The 21,437-nt window shown below is 36.8% G+C and overlaps 2 protein-coding genes across 4 annotated transcripts; both read left to right on the forward strand.

Annotated features, from left to right (window-relative positions):
- The first annotated feature begins 4,534 nt into the window (after positions 1 to 4,534).
- On the forward strand, positions 4,535 to 9,189 carry rhoh (ras homolog family member H). Of its 2 annotated transcripts, none has more exons than XM_032564283.1 (2): positions 4,535 to 4,833; positions 5,726 to 9,189. In XM_032564283.1, the coding sequence occupies exon 2, from the start codon at positions 6,138 to 6,140 to the stop codon at positions 6,723 to 6,725; it is 588 nt and encodes a 195-aa protein (XP_032420174.1). In that variant the 5' UTR covers positions 4,535 to 4,833; positions 5,726 to 6,137; the 3' UTR covers positions 6,726 to 9,189. The 2 variants fall into 2 exon arrangements, with proteins under 2 accessions (XP_032420174.1, XP_032420175.1); XM_032564284.1 differs by having other exon boundaries at positions 5,729 to 9,189.
- Positions 9,190 to 9,648: 459 nt separating this feature from the next.
- chrna9a (cholinergic receptor, nicotinic, alpha 9a) lies at positions 9,649 to 19,953 on the forward strand. 2 transcript variants are annotated; one of them, XM_032561937.1, is made up of 7 exons: positions 9,649 to 9,715; positions 15,276 to 15,421; positions 16,611 to 16,765; positions 16,871 to 17,051; positions 17,210 to 17,561; positions 18,622 to 19,232; positions 19,309 to 19,953. In XM_032561937.1, exons 2-7 carry the CDS (start codon positions 15,326 to 15,328, stop codon positions 19,477 to 19,479), a joined length of 1,566 nt encoding a protein of 521 aa, XP_032417828.1. In that variant the 5' UTR covers positions 9,649 to 9,715; positions 15,276 to 15,325; the 3' UTR covers positions 19,480 to 19,953. The 2 variants fall into 2 exon arrangements, with proteins under 2 accessions (XP_032417828.1, XP_032417827.1); XM_032561936.1 differs by lacking the exon at positions 9,649 to 9,715 and adding an exon at positions 10,528 to 15,141.
- Positions 19,954 to 21,437: the final 1,484 nt, after the last annotated feature.

Here is a 21,437-nt window from a genome sequence, read left to right on the forward strand (position 1 = left end):
CTATCCAAGCTGCTCTTTAAAATAGGAAAGACAAGGAAACATGCAATGGTGAAAATCATACTTTTTCTTTTATCCTTATTCACTTAGGCTTAAAAAATCAAGGCAAGAAATAATACTTTTTTTTTTTTTTTTTTTTTTTTTACAAATGTACCCATTCCAGACTTATTGGCATGTAGTTTTTATTTTTTATCATTGACTTCCTGTTTCCCATTGGTATAAATATAACACAAAGCCAATTTGTCTTCTCCTCTAAATGCGAAAGACAAGAGAACATACAGCACAGTAGTCTCACACTAAAAGTAGATTTGCTTCCAATGGCATGAAGATCACGCGTTAAAAGTTTACAAAACAAAACCCATGCCACTACTATTGGCACCCCTAATTATTATACATGTAGTACATGCTTTTCAGTTTCCCTGGATTAAAAATATTAGGTGAAATGGAGGCCCATTTCTCTTAAATACTTTTTAAATCGGGAAAGACGAGAGAAGATGTCAATGGAGTTGGACTGAAAAAGGCTACAATAAAGCAGTTACTTGTTACAAAGTTACAGCAAAAGTTACAATTTTTAAAGGTTGTGACAAGCAAAATGTGTATCTTGGCACATTATTATGTGCCAAGATACATGGTAATCTTGCCACCATGCAACATATTAAGTACAAAATTAACATACCTCCACAAGCTCACAGTTTAAGGTCTTCAGCAAAAAGAGTGACATTATAGGGTCGCCAAGTAACTTTAGATGTTTTTTTTTTTTTTTGACTTGACTTAATACAAACCTTTCAATTTGCAAAGTACATTATTGAAGTTCCACCTTGAAGTACATAATTTAAAATGTGGGAGAGCAAAATTGAGGATAGCAAAGACACATCGCCTCATTTAGGAATTCAGCACATTAGAAAAATATTGACTTTATTGTTTCATTTTAATGTCATACCAACATTTCTGAAAGAAATGTTTGAAAGGACTTTCACAAGTTATGTGCTACAAGAGCATTATAGCGACTACTGCATGAACTCACAGGAAAATGACACTTTCTTGTAATTTTCACTGATACTTTTCGTACACACTATAAGGAAAAGTGTTAACTTTAGGACTTGATATGCGGGCTTTAATATAAATACAGCACTCTTTGTGAAATACCTCAATAATCCAGCAGATGGCAGTAATTCACCTTTACAAAAACTATACAGTAAAGTAACAAATTTAGCAATTTTGTAAATCAGTTTTCTTTTACTTCAATGACAATTTTACAGCCTAATTGTGAAATTGTCTAATTGTGCTACAACTTGTCTCCCACTTTAAAGCATGTAACTGAGACGAACAATATTAAAGAGAGGAATAACGGCACCCGGAAATGCATTTTCAGTCCTATTTTGATTGTTTAATGGACCTTTTACACATAGTGCAGCTACTTAGATGCACTAAGTCTATCTTATTGGAATAACAAACTATTTATTATGTAGCATTAAAGGGTTGGATACCATTTAGAGTATATAATTTGACATGACAGGGCTTTGTCCCCCAATAGTTTACAGCTTTTTCCACTGTCAAAATTTACTCCTGGCATTAACAGACCCAGTTTGACCACTGACACTCAGATGGAAACACAGAAGTGGCCTGAAATGAGTAACTGAAACATCTATTTTTCTCCACTCATTTTTTCCTCTGGTAAATCAGATGTTTTTAATGTGGACTTCCTAACACTTGTAAAGTGTGACTCATTGAAGATCCCAATCTAAAATGGAAAATAAGGTGGTTTTATTGTAGACTCAAGACCTCAAGTTTCTCTTATTTATTATATGCTTGCATGCTGTAATAATTACGACATTTTATTGGAGTCTTGGCCACAACACATTAAATCCCAGAAGGAATGCTGTTCCTTTCAAAACTAGGTGTTCATGAAAATAGTTTTTATTCCTGCTCATTTGGTCAGTTCTTGTCCTTATTTATCCTTCAGATATGCACAGAAAGTTTGGTGTTTTAGTCCACATGTATTGGATTGGATTTAATTTTAGGAGTTAATATATCCACTTATCAAATGTTATGACATTTACGCAACAGAATTTAGGACAATCTGGAAAAAATTTACTACCAAACTCCCAAATTGAATTAATAATTTACCTGAAGAATATGGAAGAAGTTCAGATTTCCTTTCTTATTATTTTCGTTATATTATGAGATTTATCTTAGTCATATACATATTTTGAGTTCATCTTTACAAAATTACTGTTGCGATTTTAAAGGCACTTAAGCTTTTCAAGCACAGCAGCACATTCAGTTGTCAGCTTCAAATTGTTTACCTGCCACATACCCATGACTAGTAGATGTGTTTCCACCTTCAACATTTCAACAGTATCATACTTTTTTTTTTTTTTTTTTTTTTACATAAAATATGTTCTTTTCTATTACTTTCTAATCAAAGTTTTCTCCTGGTTTGCAAATAAACAACCAGATCAAAAAAGAGGAAAGTTGGGATTTTTTTTTTTTTAAAGTTGCATAGAGAGGTGGAATTCTCTGGCACATAAAATCAATGAGATGAGGACAAAGGTACAAATACATGTTTGTGTTTGAGTTACTGCTCCAGTGATTATTGCTATGAGTTTGAGCTGATCCTTTTACCGCCCCACAAACAACCAAAGACACACTCAGCCCCCAACAAAGCTCATTCTGCAAAAAACCTTTTCCATTGTGTGACTTGGTGGGAACATTAAATACTACAACTATTGAGCTGTCAAAATGTAATCTAATGTCTAATCATATACTCTTAAACTTTTTAATACATGTATCGCTTTAGTACCTATCATGTTTTTCAAGTATTTCACCATTATGACAAATATTGTATTTGCAAACAGATCTGCAGCTTGACTTGACTTTTTCAGTTTGTTTTGTTGTATCAAAAAAAGAGAAACAAAATCAGTCTGACTGCACTGAAAGATGCAGTTCAACTAACTAGTTAGTCTCAGAAAATTTTATTTTATTAAACATCAACAGGACAATTCGTGCTTTCTTGTTGGGAAAGTGAAAGGTTTCAAACCAACACAGAGTCAAAATTCAATATGGTTGCCAGCTTAGTGACGGCTGCAGTAAAAACAGGAGATTTCCTTGAAGTTGTGATGATTTGTGTTCAGTGTTTTTTAGACACAAAATTATGCAACCATCTTTAGGAAACATGTTGCTGCTGGGTCTGAAAGTGAAGCATGTCAGACACAAACACATTGTATTGCTAATAGTAGTTCGTCTGGTCACTGAGAACATCAATTAACAAATCTTTCTGGTCTGGGTTAGAGGTCAGTTCCAGTTTAAGGTGCCAGTCATGGAGATAAATGTAGCACAGTTGGTTGTTTTGGGTTCACTGTAATCTGCTTCACTTCATTCTGGAAGTGATTAGTAGCTTTACAATACAGCACATTTGTCCTTATTTATCTTGTAAATACTACCAAAATTTCTTTTGAGTACAACTAAAGGCTACTCATGCACCAACAGCAGCACTTGTACCACAGATTAAGAACCATTGATCTCAACTAATGGATGAATATGAATGAATGACCTGGTTTTTTAGAAGACTTGGAAAGCCCTTATTTGTAGAGAAATTTCTAAAATAAACATTCAAATTTGCTGGAGAGTAACTCAGTCCTGGTTTGATCTGATGATACGGTTAAGCCCAACATTATTCATACCCTTGTCTTTTAGATTTCAATACTTTCAACCAAGAAGCTTATATCTGAAAGCAAAGTAAATGGATGTCTCTCAGAATATGATAAAATAAAATTTAAATCAAGTTTGAAACTACAGTATATATCTGTTTTATTTACATTTTAGTGAAATAAACATGTCAAAAGTTACTTAAACTTTTCTCAATAATCAATGAAAAAATCATTATTGGCATTACAGCAATTTAAACCTTATTATTTGCATGAGATATTTTTGCATGTTTTTATTGATATTTCTATTATTTATCTTTGATAATAAGTCAGAAGAAACATGTTGGTATTAAAAGATTATTTTAAACAAAAATTTGATCTGCCAGGTGTATGAATAATTTCTGTCTTATCCGTGTGTAGTTCTTTTCAAACTTAACTCATGCCAAGAAATCTCTAAAGATGGCCTTTTTTAAGCTCTTGCAAATATAATAATGCAGCAATAAATCTCAGACTTTACTGTATTTCTACAGTGATCTCTGTTCAGAGAAACAGTCAGTGACAATCTATCCGCTCTAAAAATGCAGGATGTTGACCAAAAAGTAAACTCCTAAAATTAAATAAGAAATCAGTTTTACTTATGTCTTTGAGGGTTTTTGGCAACATGCAGACAAAAAGATAATTTCATATGAGATATTTATAAAAATATTAGCTCAGCTAGTCAGTGGTGGGATGTTTGCTTCACTTGCACTGCTGTTTCTGTGTCTAAACATCTTAGTGTGCACCAGCTGTCAGAAGCACACCCAAAAAGATCCAAACTGTGAAGAGAGATTAAAAAAGCAGCCATATTGTATGAAACACAGCTGCTGTGGGGGAGGCGAGCAGCAGATCTGTCACACCTCCACACTCCAACAAGCGGATGTGTTTTACTTTGCCTTTTCTCGCACTTTCTGACTTTCCTCCTCTACGTATGACCGATTGTCTTTCAGCGGCTGCTTCTGTATTTTACATCTGTGATTAGTGGCCTAATTATCTGCCACTTTTCTTTCCTGTGTTGCTGTGAGGTTCAACTTGTTGTAGCTCAGTTATAACACATACTTTTGTTGGAGTTTAAAGTCGGTCTTTTCGACACGGTGACGTCTCACAGGCAGCAGCCGACATCCGCCCGTTAAAGATTGGGGTGGCTGACAAGGTAGGCCCAAACATCCACTTTTCTTTTGTTGCCTTTTTTTGATTACCGTCTTTTAAATTTGATCTCAGTGGAACAATATGTTCTTGATACCTTTATGGCAACAGGTTTGATGTGTTTTTTTTTAATCTGACAATGAAACCTGTTTCAGTTTGTTGATTTAACTGAACAAAGAAAAGGATTTTATGCTAAAAAGGTCAATTGTTTGTACTAATCCTAATCTTATCAAACAAAGGTTCTCAAATGTGAGATCATTGAGCTGAAATGTGGAAAATCCACTGATTAATTTGTCCCATCTGCGTGATGGCAAATCTTTCCATCTCGATGACATGGATGGTGGTTTTGAGGTTGTTGTTTTTTTCTGCTTCACAAAAGTGCACCAATATGGTAAAATCAGCTCAGAAACCGTAAGCAATCAGAAGAAATGTACATTTCTGAAATATCATAAATGATCAATGATAGGCCAATGATTTCTGTCCCTACGTCAGATTGCAACAGCCTGATATGTGGTGTAGACAGCAGAATGAATAATGGGAGGTTTTTGTGTAAAAGAGATAAAACAAAATAGGTGCAGACAGTGAAACACATGTGAGCTTGATGATGAGGTTCAGAAGATAAGCACCTGTGTATGTTTTCGGATTCAAACTGTGGATTCTGGGTCACACCCAAGCAAACATGTCTTTACTTCCGTATAAAAATACCTTATGTTGTCACAGATTATCTAATTTGGAAGAGGTGCTGCTCACACATTCATGGTAGATTGGGTGTTCGCAAATGTTTTTACGTAACGAGAAACTCAAAAAACCGTCAAGTGGTCACTGAAACATTCAACTTTCTAGCTATTGTAAATGTCTTGTAATTCTTCATGTTTCTAACATGTCTCTCCTGTTCCCAGAAGACCATCCAAATTCATTGATAAACATTGGGACCGGCAGATTGATGGTCAATGAGAGGACTGAAGAGAAATACCCTGAGCTGACCATGCTGCTACTGAGAGCAAGAGGAAGGAAGTGAGATGAGCCAAGATGGCCTAAAGAACCAAGAGGTTGCGTAAGTCATCCGCTGGAGAGGTGCGGGCTGCATGCGAGACCTTTGAGACAACATCGATCAGTTCAGTTCACTGAGAGCAACTCTACTTGTTTCATCAGTGAATGTCTGAGCATAGCCTGTGATGAAAACTGCCAGCAGTGTACGAAAGCACAGCCCACACTTGAGGACCTTACATCCTGCTAACCTGACAGAAAAACCTTGACTTTTTCTTTGAGGAACCCAAGACAACCTGAGAGGTTTGTTAATCAACGATAACCATGAACGGCCTGACTGAACTGTCCGTGAAGTGTGTTCTGGTCGGGGACTGCGCGGTTGGCAAGACGGCTCTACTGGTCCGCTTCACCTCCGAGACGTTCCCAGATTCGTACAAGCCCACCGTGTTTGAAAACACTGGTGTTGAGGTGTACATGGACGGGGTCCAGATCAGCCTCGGACTGTGGGACACGGCGGGCAATGACAACTTCAAGCAGATCCGGCCGAGATCGTACCAGCAGGCCGATGTCGTCCTTATGTGCTACTCAGTGGCCAACCCCAACTCCCTGGCCAGCATCCAGCGCAAGTGGATTGCCGAGGTCCGAGAGAACCTGCCCAGGGTGCCAGTGCTGGTGGTGGCCACTCAGACGGACCTGAGGGAGGTGGGAGTTCATCGGGGCAGCTGCATCTCACCGGCGGAGGGGAAACGTGTGGCCCAAGAGGTGCACGCTAAGGGCTACCTGGAGTGCTCTTCCTTGAGTAACCGCGGCGTACAGCAGGTGTTTGAGTACGCTGTGAGGACAATTTTTAACAAGCACAAGAAACGGGAAAGGAGACGCTTGTTCAGCATGAACCAGTGCAAAGTGTTTTGACCGTTGACTTTGATCTTGTTGCCGTGTTTTTTTTCTCCAGATATGCTGTTCAAACTCAGTCAGCCATGACGAGATGTAAGGACCCAAACATGACTTCCTGACATACTAGGCTGTACTTCACTAATAACCCCCCCAAAAATCAAACATATTTAAACTGAGAACACTGAAATTTTTTTTACGTCACTGACCGAGAAACCAGCATGTGGGGTGGACACTTTTCTTCAGGGATCAAGTCACAAATGTTTGTTCTTGTAGTATATCAAACAGAATATTGTTTTTTGTATTTAAAGAGAAAAGGTTGTTTTTGTCTCAGTCTAGGATTTACTTTAGTAGGTGAACTTTTTTTAAATTGAAATTTTAAAGAAATATGCTTCTCTACTACCACAAATACATTAAAGCAGCATTTTTTGGATATGGTTTCATGAAGCCAGAACAATGTCATTCCAGATATTTCTAAATCAGGTTTAATGAAATTCTAGGTCCCTTACCATTACTATGTGATTGCGTGTGTCAGAAATCATTTAAATTATGTTGGAAATAGATTTTAGCTAAGAAAGCAAAATGAGCCTTTTGTCGAGTACATTTTATAATTTTGTTTCTAGAGAAATGTTTTGTCAGGTGGCCTAAAAATAAAATGTTTTCATAAATACATCTTAAAGCCCAAAAAAATTCATATTTTTGGCAGACTAGGGTTTAAAGTAATGTTTTGTTTTTTCGAACATGTTACGTCTTAATCGAAGCAATTATATCGTTTTGGAGTGGCCTAGTCAGAGTTCTGACTTGTCCTCAGAATCTGAAGGGGAGCTAAAGATTAGGGTGATGGCAAAGAGGCCCACCGGCCTCAGAGATCAGGAGCTTAAAACTAGAGATAATTCATCAAAATACCAGAGGAGACTTAAAAGTAATATATATAATTTACAGCACACCATTTTTAAATAAAACATTGAAACAGGTGAACAATTTTTTTTATTGATACTCCTTTTCCATGGTTTTGTTATCTTTTGTGAAATGTCCGTCTCATTTACGATCATTGACAAACTTCTCGGTTAAAAGAAAATCATTTTAAATCTAAACATGCCAGAGGTGCTAATATTTTTGAGCTGTAAATAAAAAAGTATTATGTTTTTTAAAAATAATTTTACATAAGTTCTGAACCAGCTAAAGAATAAAGGGAAAAAAGTGTTTCTTTTTAGAAACATTTATCTATTCAGTTATTTATGAAAATGACATGAAAAACCACAAGCATAAGATTTGTGATATATTTAATTTTCTTTCTAATGTTCAAATTTCTTCATGTCTTCATGAAACAAGTGACAAGCTAAAACTTGTCACTAAGGTTTGAGTAAATTCCTGAATTGATGTTCCTACTCTACATTGCAATAATTCCAATGTACAAGAATGAAAAGAAAATAATTTGTGGGTTTTCTGTGAAGTCTCTGTGTCTTGCTTGGTTTTGTTGGATGTTCTTGGATTGAATTTCAACATGTAGGAACCAAACACTGTAAGATGTTAAATTTAAATCCTTATTGTAAACACTTGGTTCAGTATTTTCTTGCACCAACATTTTTTATGATATGAATTTATTTGTGGTGCAAGTCTTTAACAAAAGAATATAACATGCATTGTGGGATTTTAAGCTGTTTTATCATCTTTAAATAAAACGTTTGTTGTTCTGAATTAGGGCTACAAATTTGGCATTTCTATGTCTCTGGCCTGTCAGGCTGTTAAATAGAAAATCCTATCCTGTATTTACTTGCTTAAAAAAAATCCTCTCCCAATAAAAGTGATAATAGTTCAGTGAAACATTACAAAAAAGAGGAAATGAAACAGGCTGCTAACATTATATTTTCTGATATGTCTAGATAGTTAGCAGCTCAGCTGTAAAGAAATGAAACTATGGCTCTTTTTCTCCATATCTTAAAATATTCATGCAATCATAAACATGATTAAACTGCATCTCAGCACTATTGTTTAAGACATTTTCATTTGCTTAAACACACATAGAGTCAGGAGAAGTAAAGCAGGGAGGTTTAGATTAGAGATAAGATTTATCTTTTTAGGTTTAGCTATGCAGCTCAAAGCAAGTACTGGGATTTCGCCAATAAGGTATAATGTATGTTCATGAATGTAATGTGTAAAAATGCATGCAAATGTTGCTCTGGTCTTATGTAAAATTTGAGAAACTTAATTACTACTAAAAGTGTCGTTTTCAGAACAAAACACACTCATAAAAAACGGAGTCAACCAGGAAAAAGGCTCAGAGAAACCATTCCTTCCCCCTCATGTTTTCTCCCGCTCTTTCTCTGCGTGCCTCTGCGTCTTCATGTGGTGTTCGGAGCCGCTGAGGATGAGAGGCACCATCAAGACTTTTCAAGGATATGCTTAAAAACACCTAACCACATCCCAGTCTACACATGAACTCTCATGTACAAACATTACATTACATTGCACACGCACACACACACCGACACACACAAAATAAAAATGTATAGCAACCTTCAGCTTAATTTTTATTTCTCACAACTTTCTTTAAGTCTTTTCTGCAGGGCCGCTTACAAGTGCTTCAGTACAGTCACACAACATTCACAAAACCTGGACCATCTGAACAGAGGCGTTTAAAACTAACAGATCTCAATGCTTAGCTTTAATGTTTTATTTACAATCCACAATATTATTAATGATGGTTCCACAATTATTTCTGCTTCAACTCATTCTGAATAAGAAAAGAGAAGCTCTCGACTTTAAAGTTCAGTGTGTTTGGCTCACTGCTGTGGTCACATCTTTTATGTCTCATTATTCTCTGTGCCACAGCTACCACAATGCCTCATCCCTTTATCTCTCTGTCTGAGTGTCTTTTTCTCACACACATACACACATGTACACACGCCCACAGGCATTGTACTGCACTGTGGGTGTCGAGCCACTTTACGGTTAGCAGTAGTTCCTGTGCTGACATCTGAAGAGCCTCGGGGGATCTATGTGAGGGGCTGGTGAGTTGATCTTTACTTCATCAGATCTGATATTTTGACAGAACAGCAGCCACAACACAGATGCAGCAAATAACTTTGATAATACTTGCCTTTCATTTGCTGCTGCAGGACTACAGGACCTCACTGAGCCATCAATTTAGAGAAAGCTCACCAGACCTCTTTGAGACGTCACGTTACCATGGTGACGAGGCTCAATTAGTTAGCCCTGTGGGTTGTCTTGATTGGTACTTTACCCACAGCCAATATGTTGTCAGTGTTTTAACATTTAAACAAACTCTTAACAAATTGTAAGTAAAAAGTCAGAGCTTTTTTTTTTTTAACACATTTTTTTGTTTCATATCTAGATGTGGTCCAGTGTTGACTGGGCATGCTAAATAACATAAGTTACAGTTTCTAAGCTTTCTAATTTTTCTTGAACTTTATTATTTGAGTACATCAACATTTTAAAACAGAACATATGAACTTCATAAAAAAAAATCATAAATCTAGCATTTTATTGAACACCTAACCAAGATTTTCTGAAATGTATCTGCAACACTACAGACTGATTAAATAAATGAAAATATTATTGAAAAGTCAATTAATTTCAGGAACCTTGTCACCAAATGAAACACATTATATAGATTAATTACACACAAATAACTTTTTAAATACTTTGTTACTCTTAATTATGATGATTTTTCACTTACAATTAATGAAAACCTGGCATTTAAAATTAGAGTATTTACTTCCACCCATCCATCCATTTTCTAAAACCCTTGTCCCTAGTGGGGTCAGGAGTGTTGCTGGTGCCCATCTCCAGCGAACGTTTTGGGCGAGAGGCAGGGTAAACCCTGGACAGGTCGCCAGTCTGTCGCAGGGCAAGAATATTTACTTAATATACTCAATATGAAAACATTTTTAAAATATAGCCTTAATGAAAAGTATGCTTAATACCTACTTAAAGTTTGTCAATTTTCAGAATGTACTTTTAATCAAACAAATTAGCCTCATTGGAATGCATATTTTAATTTATTGAATATGACTGCATGTTGTGCATTGTGCCCATTTAGTGATTTAGTTCGCCTTTTGTGGACACAGTCACACACCATTTTATGTTGTTTTTCTATCCAAGTCCTGAATTCAAAATAGATCAACTTTGGATTGATTTATAACAGTTTATGGGTCCATAACTGTCTAAATGTCAAATGACTTGCATAAAAATGATCAAAAAAGCCTTGTTCACTAAACCAGGTCTATTTGGGTGAAAATCAATAATTTATCAGTCTTCAACAGTCTGTTGAGCAGAGGAAGGGTACAAACAGCCATCACAAGGTCACAGAGAGACACAGGAAGAGCTATTCACTCTCAGCTATAGCCAATTTAAAGTAGTGTATTATTTTACTGATCCTCAAAGTATTTCTGCAAAAATCACATTAAATTATTTGAGAATACAGTTCACATGCACCAAATGCACAATGTTTTAGGCAACTTTAGTTTCTTTTTTTTTTTTTTTTTTTTTACAAACTTTGACTTGTGTAATGAGGAAGCTGGAACTGAACTCACAAGTGTCTCAATTGTCCAATGACTGATCCAGGTCCACAGCTACCAGGTTTTGGACTTACCTGAGAATTTTATTGGACTTTTGAGCAGCTGACTTACATGCTGTTCTTACAGTGTCCAATAAACCTGATTACCCTGATGTTGTTTTCACACCAAATCTGTTTGGACTGCTTTAAAAACATGATTTTAATCAGATAGTCCACTTTGTTGGGGCAGGTGTGAAAGCTCAGCTGAACTATGGGTCAAGCCAAACAAGTGAAGTCCTGTCCAGAGGAAAACATTGGTGTCAGCTTGTTTGCAAGAAAACCTTGGTGCAGTTTGTTTACTGAGTGAATGCAAACTGACTATTCAACAAACTGATGTCTTGGCTAGTTGTGGAAGTGGCCTAAACAACAGGTAGCCTGACACATCAATTTCCCCACTGTGGAAAAATAAAGGATTTTTCTATTCTATTCTGCTAAAAACTTCACTCAGATTGAGTAATGAAAACTTAACCATCTTGATTATGTTAAATAAGACTTGGTGCCAAACACTTGAAAATGGATAACAAAGTTCAGACTAAAAATAATGCATTGTATAAAATATTTTATGTCTTTATGGCTTTGATCAAAAGATAAATGTTAAAAATGACTAGCACTAGCTTGTGTTAGCTACTTAGGTAAAAAGCTAATGCTAGCTTGAGTGACCACACTTGTTCTCTGGTGCAAACTAAACCTAACCCACTGATATTAACATTAGTATACAGCATAATTTTACCATCCATTTCTTATTTCCTCCTGTGGAAGAGGTCCAACATAGTCAGGGTTTCTATGAAAAGCCCCTTCTAGCCTCTTTCACATTTTGTGATCTAATGTTTTATTAAAACACTCCCTATTGGGGATCGAGAAATAACTCAGCAGTTTTTACTGTGTAGGCGACTTCAACCCTCACAGAATCATGCAGCCTCCATTTAGGGAGAGGATAGCCTGAAATAAAACAGAAGAAAACAACTCTGGTTATCACAAGAAATTGCTGAGCACACAGTCATCTGTGGAGAAGTGCTTTGCACATCCTCAGATGAAGACATTTACGTCACATGTTTGTAACTGTTTCCGTAGCAGGAAAAACCTTTGGTTTCTCGTAGATATATGCGATATAAAACAATCCTGTCAAACTCTGACCAGTAAGATGACCAGTGACTATAGAGCCTCACTTTAAGGAAGAGGTTGGATATCATCTCTCAGATGCATGGCCTGCTGTTACACACTGAAAAAGAAACAATCTTAGCAGATTAAACAAAGTTGTTTAGATGACAAGGTATAGCCTTAATATCCTTAATATACTGTATATAACCATTGATATTATCAGCCGGTAAGGCCTAATTGAATCTTAATATTTAGTCCTCACTTTGCTGCTTTGTTAGCATTTATTACCGGAAACACAAAATAAAAAAACTGGTCATATACATGTTGCTGTTGAATTACTTTGTCTGCTCTCGTCTAAAAACATCGGAGATGAAAATGTGAGACCTTCATTATTCAAAAGGCACAACATTCAGAGACACGGCGTTAATGAGAGTTTATAAAAGCTTCACAGCCACTTTCATTTAAACTTTAATGCATCATATTATTAGTAAATGCTAATAGCATTAGTGAGATTTAAAATTCAATTTGCTCCCATTTTTTTTTGCCAAGACAAAATTTTTGTTTACATGGAGCTTGAATAGAGTGAAGTTTTTCACTCTGTTGAAGCAACTTGTAGTCTGCTTCATAATAGGGCTGGATTTATTACCACACATTAAATAACAAGATTTTCGATTAACTGAACAAATTGGCAACAAAGCTTTAATGAATCTTTCTTTGCATTAGCAAATCCAACTCGCTAAAAGTGATGTTTACCTAATATATTCTTCTTTTCACAGCGCTTGTGTGTGCACACTCACAAGGCTACCAGCACCCAGACAAGTTCTGGTTCCTTTTCTGTTGTGCAAAAACTCGAAGCACTTCTTCGAGTTTTTGCTTCTCATCAATCAGCACACAAGCTCATATTCCAACCATCACTTAGCACTTTTTTCTTGATAGATCATCTTGTTTCAGACACAAAAACATGCAAAAAATCTCCAAAAGCCTTCTCTGATCATAAAACAAACAAACAAGAAAATACAGGTTATGGTTTGCAGAAATTAATTTTTGCCACTGACTTACACTATGGCTTATTTTCTCTTACAAACACACACACACATGCACACCCCGTCTTAGATGCACACAGGAAACACCTGTCCTGTGAGAGCTCAGTACCACAGAAACTGAGTGACACAGTAACATCGCAATGTGCAGTTTCTCTGCGGAATCGGAGCACATTGTCAGTAACATTTGCCCGTATTTTGTAATGTTGCAGATTTATCTGCTTTTATTCTTGTAAATAAACTGATTTCAGGTAAAAAAAAAGAAGTGCTGATGCTACAGTGGTAACATATTAATTACAGAGGACATGTAAAGTCAGCTCTGGGACAGTTGTGTCCTGGAGCTGGTAGAAAATGTACATATTTTCTACCACTTGTATATCAAATTGGAGAAAAACAAAACTTGAACAAATAGTTAACTGTTTTTTTTTACTTTTAAATTTGAAAGAAAAAGCAAAACAAAAAAAGACAAACTTCATATAGAAAATGTTGTTTTTACTTTAGTTTCTGAAATTTCAAACAAAATCTTCAGATCAGCAGAATTTCATTCAGTTAAAGAAACAACGAAACACGTTAGGAGCTCAAAGTTTCCCTCAAACCACACTCATTTTACTGTCTATTGTCTGAAGATAACTTTTTAAGTTATCTAAATATAACTTAAAACAGCAGCAGTACAAACAGGTCTATACATGCAAAATTAGCTTAAAACTAAGCTGGCAGAATGGATTGTAGGAGGACCACTACTTGGCCCTTCTAAGAATGTACAAAGCCTCATCCGTTTCCTCTCGGTTTTACTCTTTGTTCAGCTTACACATTTTTCTTGCTGCTCAAATTTGGCTAAATTCTAAAAGGCCACATTTAGAAATTGTAGATAATTTGTAAGCATTTCCATTTTATTCTGGAAAAGAATTAAAATTTTATCATATAGTAAAATTAATCTATCAAATATTACTTAAACCCTTTAATTTTTTTCAAAAACAAACAAATGAATAAAATCTTAATCTGAAGACAAAGCATACAAGCAAAAGTATTATTTTGAATGATTCTGTTTTTGCAAAATGTCTAATAGGATCAGTAAGCTTTTCCTTTTTACATAATCTGCTGACAGAAGGAAATTAAAAATCTTCTTGTAATTGCTCAACAAATTGCAAACAATCTTATTACACTGGAACAACTGATCATTAATTGAGAAAATATCCTCAGAGATATCTGCGTGAATGGGTGTGTGTGTGTGTTCATTATGAATAACAGGACATAATGTCGCTAACTGTGTAACGCAGTCCGGCTCTGTGTGTATGTGTGTGTGTGTCGTACAGCTTGTGGTCATGTACACAAGTGGAAGAAGATGTTGGGCATCACATTTCACCTGGAGACATTGTGCAATGTGATATCAAAGTATGTGTGTGTGAGTGTGTGTGATGTCCCAGGTCCTGTTCCGCAGCAGCAATTACACATAGAGAGAGACAGATGCGATCTGCAACTAACAACCAGCCAAGCATTCAGAGCCTCTGACAGGATGTCAGACTTCAGGAACGTTCTGCGGTCTCGTAGGGTTCTGTCTCACCGGTGCAGAACCGAGATCCAAACTGAGTGACGCTCTGGGTCTGGACCCGGCAGGTCTTGGTGACCGCTGTGCTAAATAATTGATCACATTGCGAGAGAGGAGCAAAAAAAAAAATGAGGAGAACAGCAGTGATGGTTTGGATAAGTCTTTTGGTGCAAGGTTAGTTTTGCTGAAGGGTTTATCTTATTATTGATTGCCTTGTTTTTCTCCTTTGTTGTTGTTCTAGATTCAGAAATGAAAAGGCCTCTCTAACATATGTTTTTTCTATGTTTTACCTCTTCATGTGTGCTCAGTGTCCCATGGTGCTCAGGGTCATTATGCCCGGAAGCTTCTGAATGACCTGATGGAGGACTATTCCAACGCTCTGAGACCTGTGGAGGACACAGACAAGGCCCTCAATGTCTCCCTTCAGATCACGCTGTCACAGATCAAAGACATGGTGAGTACAGAGAAAACTCAAGAAGACGTCATCCACAAACAGAAAACCACAGGTATGAGCCCAAAAATGTAAGAATTTGAGCTGGATTATATAGCATTTCAGGATTTTCTCCATTTTCTGAGACAAAACTGTGACTTAGTAAAATGAGTTGTTGCAGACTCTAGTAACTGGAAGATCTGCTGCATGTCCTCAGGCAAGTTTACCTCTGCACCTCAGTTTGATTATAAATGTGCAAATGTTCATATAAATATAACAAAAAAGAGAGGGAAAGGTGGCATTACATTGCAATAATGCAATTTTCACTTTACTTTATTAGAAATAGCTATGTCTAATGATACAAATAATTAACTTGGGTGTCATGGATCAATTCTTCCTGTGGGTTATTGCTACAGCTGGGCAAAATAGTTCATTTCTTGTGCAAGTAAACTCCATTGATAACGTTTCACATTTGTTTGTTATTTTACTGATAAACATAAGAGTGTGTTTGGATGAAAAATTTTTTAATTTTTTGTTTTAATTTTTATTTTGGAAAATACAAGGTGTACCAAGCCTCTTGCCCAGTGACTGCTGGAGATAGGCACCATCAGCTATACAGGGATAAACTGGGATGGATGGATGAATGGATGCATGGATGGATGGATGGATGGATGGATGGATGGATGGATGGATGGATGAATGGATGGATGGAGTCACTAAGAGTCATCAAAATATAATTAAATTTTTTTATATGAAATAATAAAAGAGACTGAGCATAATAAATAAATTTTAAGCATAAAAACATACGGTTATGGCTGCTATAAAATAGAAATTAAAAATCAGACAAAATAATAATAAAAAAGATTTATGTTCTCTTCAGCACATAATTCAAACCCCCTCAAATCTTTAAAGTTGGTAACATCTCTCAAAGGAAACGTAAATATTTTTCTTTGATGATGCGGGTGCATCAAAAGTTTCTTCATACATTTACGTTTTTGAATAATGCAGAGACTGGAATGTACTAAATATAAAACTTGTTGTGTCTGCAGCATAGTAGATTGTAGCTGTAACATTTATATTTATTGTACTGTTCTTTGTTGGAAAGCATTTAGTAAATCAGTTTAGGTTGTGGTTTATTGTCTGAGTTGTGTTTGCTATCTAGATTGAGATGTCTTAAATTGTCTGTTTTTTAATGGAAATGCCTGTGGTATAGGATGAAAGGAACCAGGTGCTCACCACCTACCTGTGGATACGGCAGGTCTGGCACGATGCCTACCTGAAGTGGGACAAAGAGGACTACGACGACTTAGAGATGATTAACATCCCCAGTGATTTGGTTTGGAAACCTGACATTGTTCTCTACAACAAGTCCGTAATTTGAAGCAAAAAAGACGAAGCAGACGTTAAATAGTGACTAAAATAAAAAAACGCACATCCATAAATGTGTCCTTTGTTTTCATTCTGTTAATGTAGAGCCGATGAGGAGTCCTCAGAGTCGCCCAGCACTAATGTGAAGCTTCGTTATAACGGAGAGATCGTGTGGGACTCTCCGGCCATCACAAAGAGCTCATGTGTGGTGGACGTCTCCTACTTCCCCTTTGACTGGCAGTCATGCAATCTCACCTTTGGTTCCTGGACCTACAATGGCAACCAGGTATGTGGAAGCAGGACGCTCAAAAGGTGGAGGACATTAAAAAATAAAGTTCTTGGAGATCAGACAATAGAAATGTAACCTTGAAGCATATTATTACCATTAAATGATCTCTGTCCGTTCTGGGAGCACACAAAAAAATGGAATAATTTTCCATGCAGGTGGACATCAGTTTGGGCATGGACAGCGGCGACCTGTCCGACTTTGTGGAGAATGTGGAGTGGGAGTGTCACGGCATGCCTGCAGTCAGGAATGTGATGATGTATGGCTGCTGCTCAGACCCGTACACAGAAATCACCTACACTTTGCTCCTTAAGCGCCGCTCCTCCTTCTACATCTTCAACCTGCTCCTGCCCTGCTTCCTCATCTCGTTCCTGGCTCCGCTGGGATTCTACTTGCCAGCCGACTCGGGAGAGAAGGTGTCTCTGGGGGTCACGGTGCTGCTGGCGCTCACCGTGTTTCAGCTGCTGGTGGCTGAGAGCATGCCTCCTGCTGAAAGCATGCCCTACATAGGTCTGAACCAGTTTTTATCCATTTTTGCCTGTCTTTAGGTCGACATTCATGTGGGAGTTAGCTACAAATGTAGAACTACCATATGTAGTTAAATGAATATTTAAAATGACTTAAAAAGGCAATTAAGTAAAAACCAAAGGAAAAAGTTGCCTAATAATTTTTCAGTTGTTTGTGATTCATTTTTGTTGAGTGCTTCTCTTTAAAGATTCTGCTTTTTTTCACAGGTCATTGGATTTAAAGCCAATTAAACCCAACTCCATTGGGTTTAACTGGCAAATTTTAGATATGGATAATTAAATTATTTTAGCACCACTCAAACTAAGGAAAAGTTAGAAAGAAGAAAAGTCTGACACACACATTTAAAATTAGAGTATCACATGAGATCAATAAAAGCACCATGTTTAAAAACACAAATGTTTTTATTATCTGCTTAAAGGTTGTTATTTTCGAAGGGTAATTTTAATCTGACTAACAAGACTCAAGACTGCTAATTTTTTTAAATATATCCAGATTTTTTTAATATGACTGTAGATATGTATATGTATATGCTTGCACTCTGATGAGATTCCCAAGGCCTTTTAAAGAGGAACAGAAGGAGAAATCCTTCGCTGTACTTAATGAACTGTTGCCAACAGCTTTTCATCATCTCACACAGTCCCAGCTGAAGTTATCTTTTTACCAAACTCCACAGTGTTTGTTATGGCAGGAAATAGTTTTTTCCCAGCAGGCCTCCCAAGGACCCCATTAGATTCTGTTGATTGCTATAGAGACTTTTGACGTCTTTGCTGAAGTTCTCTAATGTGCTCTTTGGAGTTTTCTGTTTTGTTATTCTGTCTAGTATCGATAGTAATGCTAAAATGTAGTTGAAACTGTTGAAACTAACGGAACATTTTTACACTAGCTTGCTTAGAGAGTTTTTTTTTTTTTTTTAAATCCTCTATAACAGAAATATTGATATAAATGAGATTCACAGTAGATTTTCAACTATTGTCTTTAACTTCTGGATATTGTGGAGTTTTACGCTCCCTAAACGTATCATTTTCTCCATCCTGTCCTGAAGGGAAGTACTACATTGCCACCATGACAATGATCACAGCTTCCACGTCCCTCACCATCTTCATCATGAACATCCATTTCTGTGGTGCAGAAGCCAAACCGGTTCCGCAGTGGGCGAAAGTGCTAATCATCGACTACATGTCGAAAATCTTTTTCGTCTATGAAGTGGGGGAGAACTGCACGACACCGGAGAGCAAGAGGACCCCGCTGTACCCGGAGGAACCTATGGGTGATAAGGGTTGTTACTATGATGACAGCTGCCATAATGGCTCCTACCATCACGACGGCGAGTTGTACAGGTACAGCAACGGCAAAGCTGTGCATCATCACAGCAAGCATTACAAAAGCCATGCGAATGGCAACGCCAACGGTAGATATCACTATTACAACAACCACAACAACCGTGCTTCCACATTGGAGCGAGGCGAAATGAAACAAGAGCCCACTCAACACTACCACCACATCAGACGGGACCAACTGGACTATCAGGCTCCTCCGCACTTCCAAAACCTTCAGCACCTGAATGGGGGGGTTAAGGAGCAAAATCTCTACTCTTCAGAGAAAATTCAACTCCCATCTTGCCCCTGCTGCTGTCCCTGCCTCCAACATAAACAGGTGGCGATTTCTTTTTAAAGAATATCAACACTCTTTATTGAGTGTTTGTTTTAACTCCTCTGTGTTTTTCTTCAAGGTGGTAAAAAACATCCAGTACATTGCCAACTGCTTCCGAGAGCAGAGAGCCACCTGTGCAAAGGTAGCAGAATGGAAGAAAGTTGCCAAGGTGATGGATAGATTTTTTATGTGGATCTTCTTCGTCATGGTGTTTCTCATGAGCATCCTCATCATTGCCAAGGCATCCTGACAAAGTCCTCCAGCATTACTGGTCCTCAGTGTTACTACTTTCAACAACGTCAGCATCTTATAAAACTGTATTGCTCTCAAAAAGACAATGAATGTGGTTGTAAAGATGAATTTTTCCTTCTCATCATGTTGCTGCACACAGATTTAACCACCTACTTCACCTAAAGCCTCCTCCAGTCCTCTTGGGTAGTTAAAGTCAGGTGTGCTCGCATGTGTCACAACGTACTGGAGCGGTAAGACAATCCTGGCTCTTCCCTCGAACATGCATGGACTCTGCATTATTGACGAGGTAACAGTCAGACATCCAGCTGTAGGCATTGTGTTTCTGACATTAAGCAATCAGATGCTGTTTCCAAGTTTGATCTGTGTACAGTCATATCTAATAAATTAGAAGACTATTGAAAAGTCCATTTATTTCAGTTAATTATATTCACTTAGTGAAATATTATATTGGCTAAATAAAAGATTGATATTTTTCAAGCCTTTATTTTTTGCTTACATCTAATGAAAACAACAATTAAGATTAAAATATTACATCAGACCAATAAAAACATATTTTTAATACAGAAATGTGGGCTTAATGAAAAGTATGTTTAAGGCTGATATTTTTAATAGGTAAAACAAGCCCCTTCTGAATGCATTCTAATATTTATTTTGTTGAATATGACTGTATTGCCAACTCAACAAACACTGGATTGGCTGGGTGCATGATCAAAAATGGTGGCAAGGTCACTGAGGCAATCTGTTTTTAGTGAAACACCGAACAAAGCAGAAGTAATCATATTTATTTGTTGTTATGAATTTGAAAATTCAGTCTAGCTTTTGATATATAAAGGTGATACTCAGAAAGAAATAATACATTTTCACCAAGTTCTATCTGAGTTCTTACTTTAAATTCAAATCTACCTCCTAGTGCACATACGTTTTATGTTTGGATAAACTCTTTTAAAGGGTTCAATCAAAAATAAAAGTCTGATATTGTTCTATAAAATGCTGTTTTACTTGTTGTCTTGGGATTCGAGCGCATGCCCACAGGATACAAAAATACTGGTGACATTAAAACAATCCCCTCTGTCGTCTTTTCCTTAAAATGTAACAGTTTCCAAAACTGTGATATTTTCAAGACTAAAACAAATTTATGAGACATTCATCTTTCAAGTTTTGGGGTACGTGTAGCTGAGTATCACCTGCTTAGAGATGCATAGCGGTCTTGCTTTTTTCTTCTCATAAATCAAGCAGCAGCTATGAAGGTAATATCTGAGGACCAACTGCAGTGGTTTTCAAAAGTAGACATGCAATATCCACCTCAGGGACACTGCATGACCTAAAAATACAAAAGAGCTCTCACTCCAGTGCAATGCCCAAACCACCACAAGGATAAACAGGGGATTAGGTTATTATAATCCAGTTTTGGATGCAGCTGCTGAATCTAGAAGAAGTAGAATGAAATAGACTGAATCCAGAGCCAGGGTGACGTCACTATGAAGAACCTAAAAACTAGGCTGAAAACCTCAAGGGCATAATTTCCATCTGAAAAGGATTTTAGCAGTCTGTAAGGAGTATTCTCTCGGAAGCCTATAAAGAGGCCTAAAATTGGGAAACAATAAAACTTTACAAACTCAATGAAATAAAAAAGAAGCCTGTTTGCTGTATTTTATGGAGTTGGGTTGTCTAATTCCCTTGAGAGCTTATAAAGGGCAGGCATGCTACAATTATAATAAAGGATTCAGTTACATTTTTACAGAATATACACACGTTTATGGAGGCACATTTATTTAAACAGGATTTTACGAGAAACCAAACTATGTCAAAGGTCAAACATGAATTTACTGGTCTGTTGAGGGAGGAAGACTTCTTGGACAGAAATAAGATCCCAAAATCCCATCAGAATTAAAATAGTTGAATGTAGATTTTATTGTTAAATAAAGGAATTAATATATTTGCAAACACTTGTTGGAC

The sequence above is a fragment of the Xiphophorus hellerii genome, chromosome 5, assembly GCF_003331165.1.
Source record: "Xiphophorus hellerii strain 12219 chromosome 5, Xiphophorus_hellerii-4.1, whole genome shotgun sequence".
Lineage (NCBI taxonomy): Eukaryota > Metazoa > Chordata > Actinopteri > Cyprinodontiformes > Poeciliidae > Xiphophorus > Xiphophorus hellerii.

What these genes read in the sequence shown, in the direction of transcription:
- rhoh (XM_032564283.1), top strand. Translation starts at nt 6,138, where the DNA reads ATGAACGGCCTGACTGAACTGTCCGTGAAGTGTGTTCTGGTCGGGGAC.
- chrna9a (XM_032561936.1), top strand. Translation starts at nt 15,096, where the DNA reads ATGAGGAGAACAGCAGTGATGGTTTGGATAAGTCTTTTGGTGCAAG. An exon ending in GATAAGTCTTTTGGTGCAAG is followed by an intron (nt 15,142 to 15,275) that starts GTTAGTTTTGCT and finishes ATGTGTGCTCAG; the next exon opens with TGTCCCATGGTGCTCAGGGT. An exon ending in CCTGCCTCCAACATAAACAG is followed by an intron (nt 19,233 to 19,308) that starts GTGGCGATTTCT and finishes TTTTTCTTCAAG; the next exon opens with GTGGTAAAAAACATCCAGTA.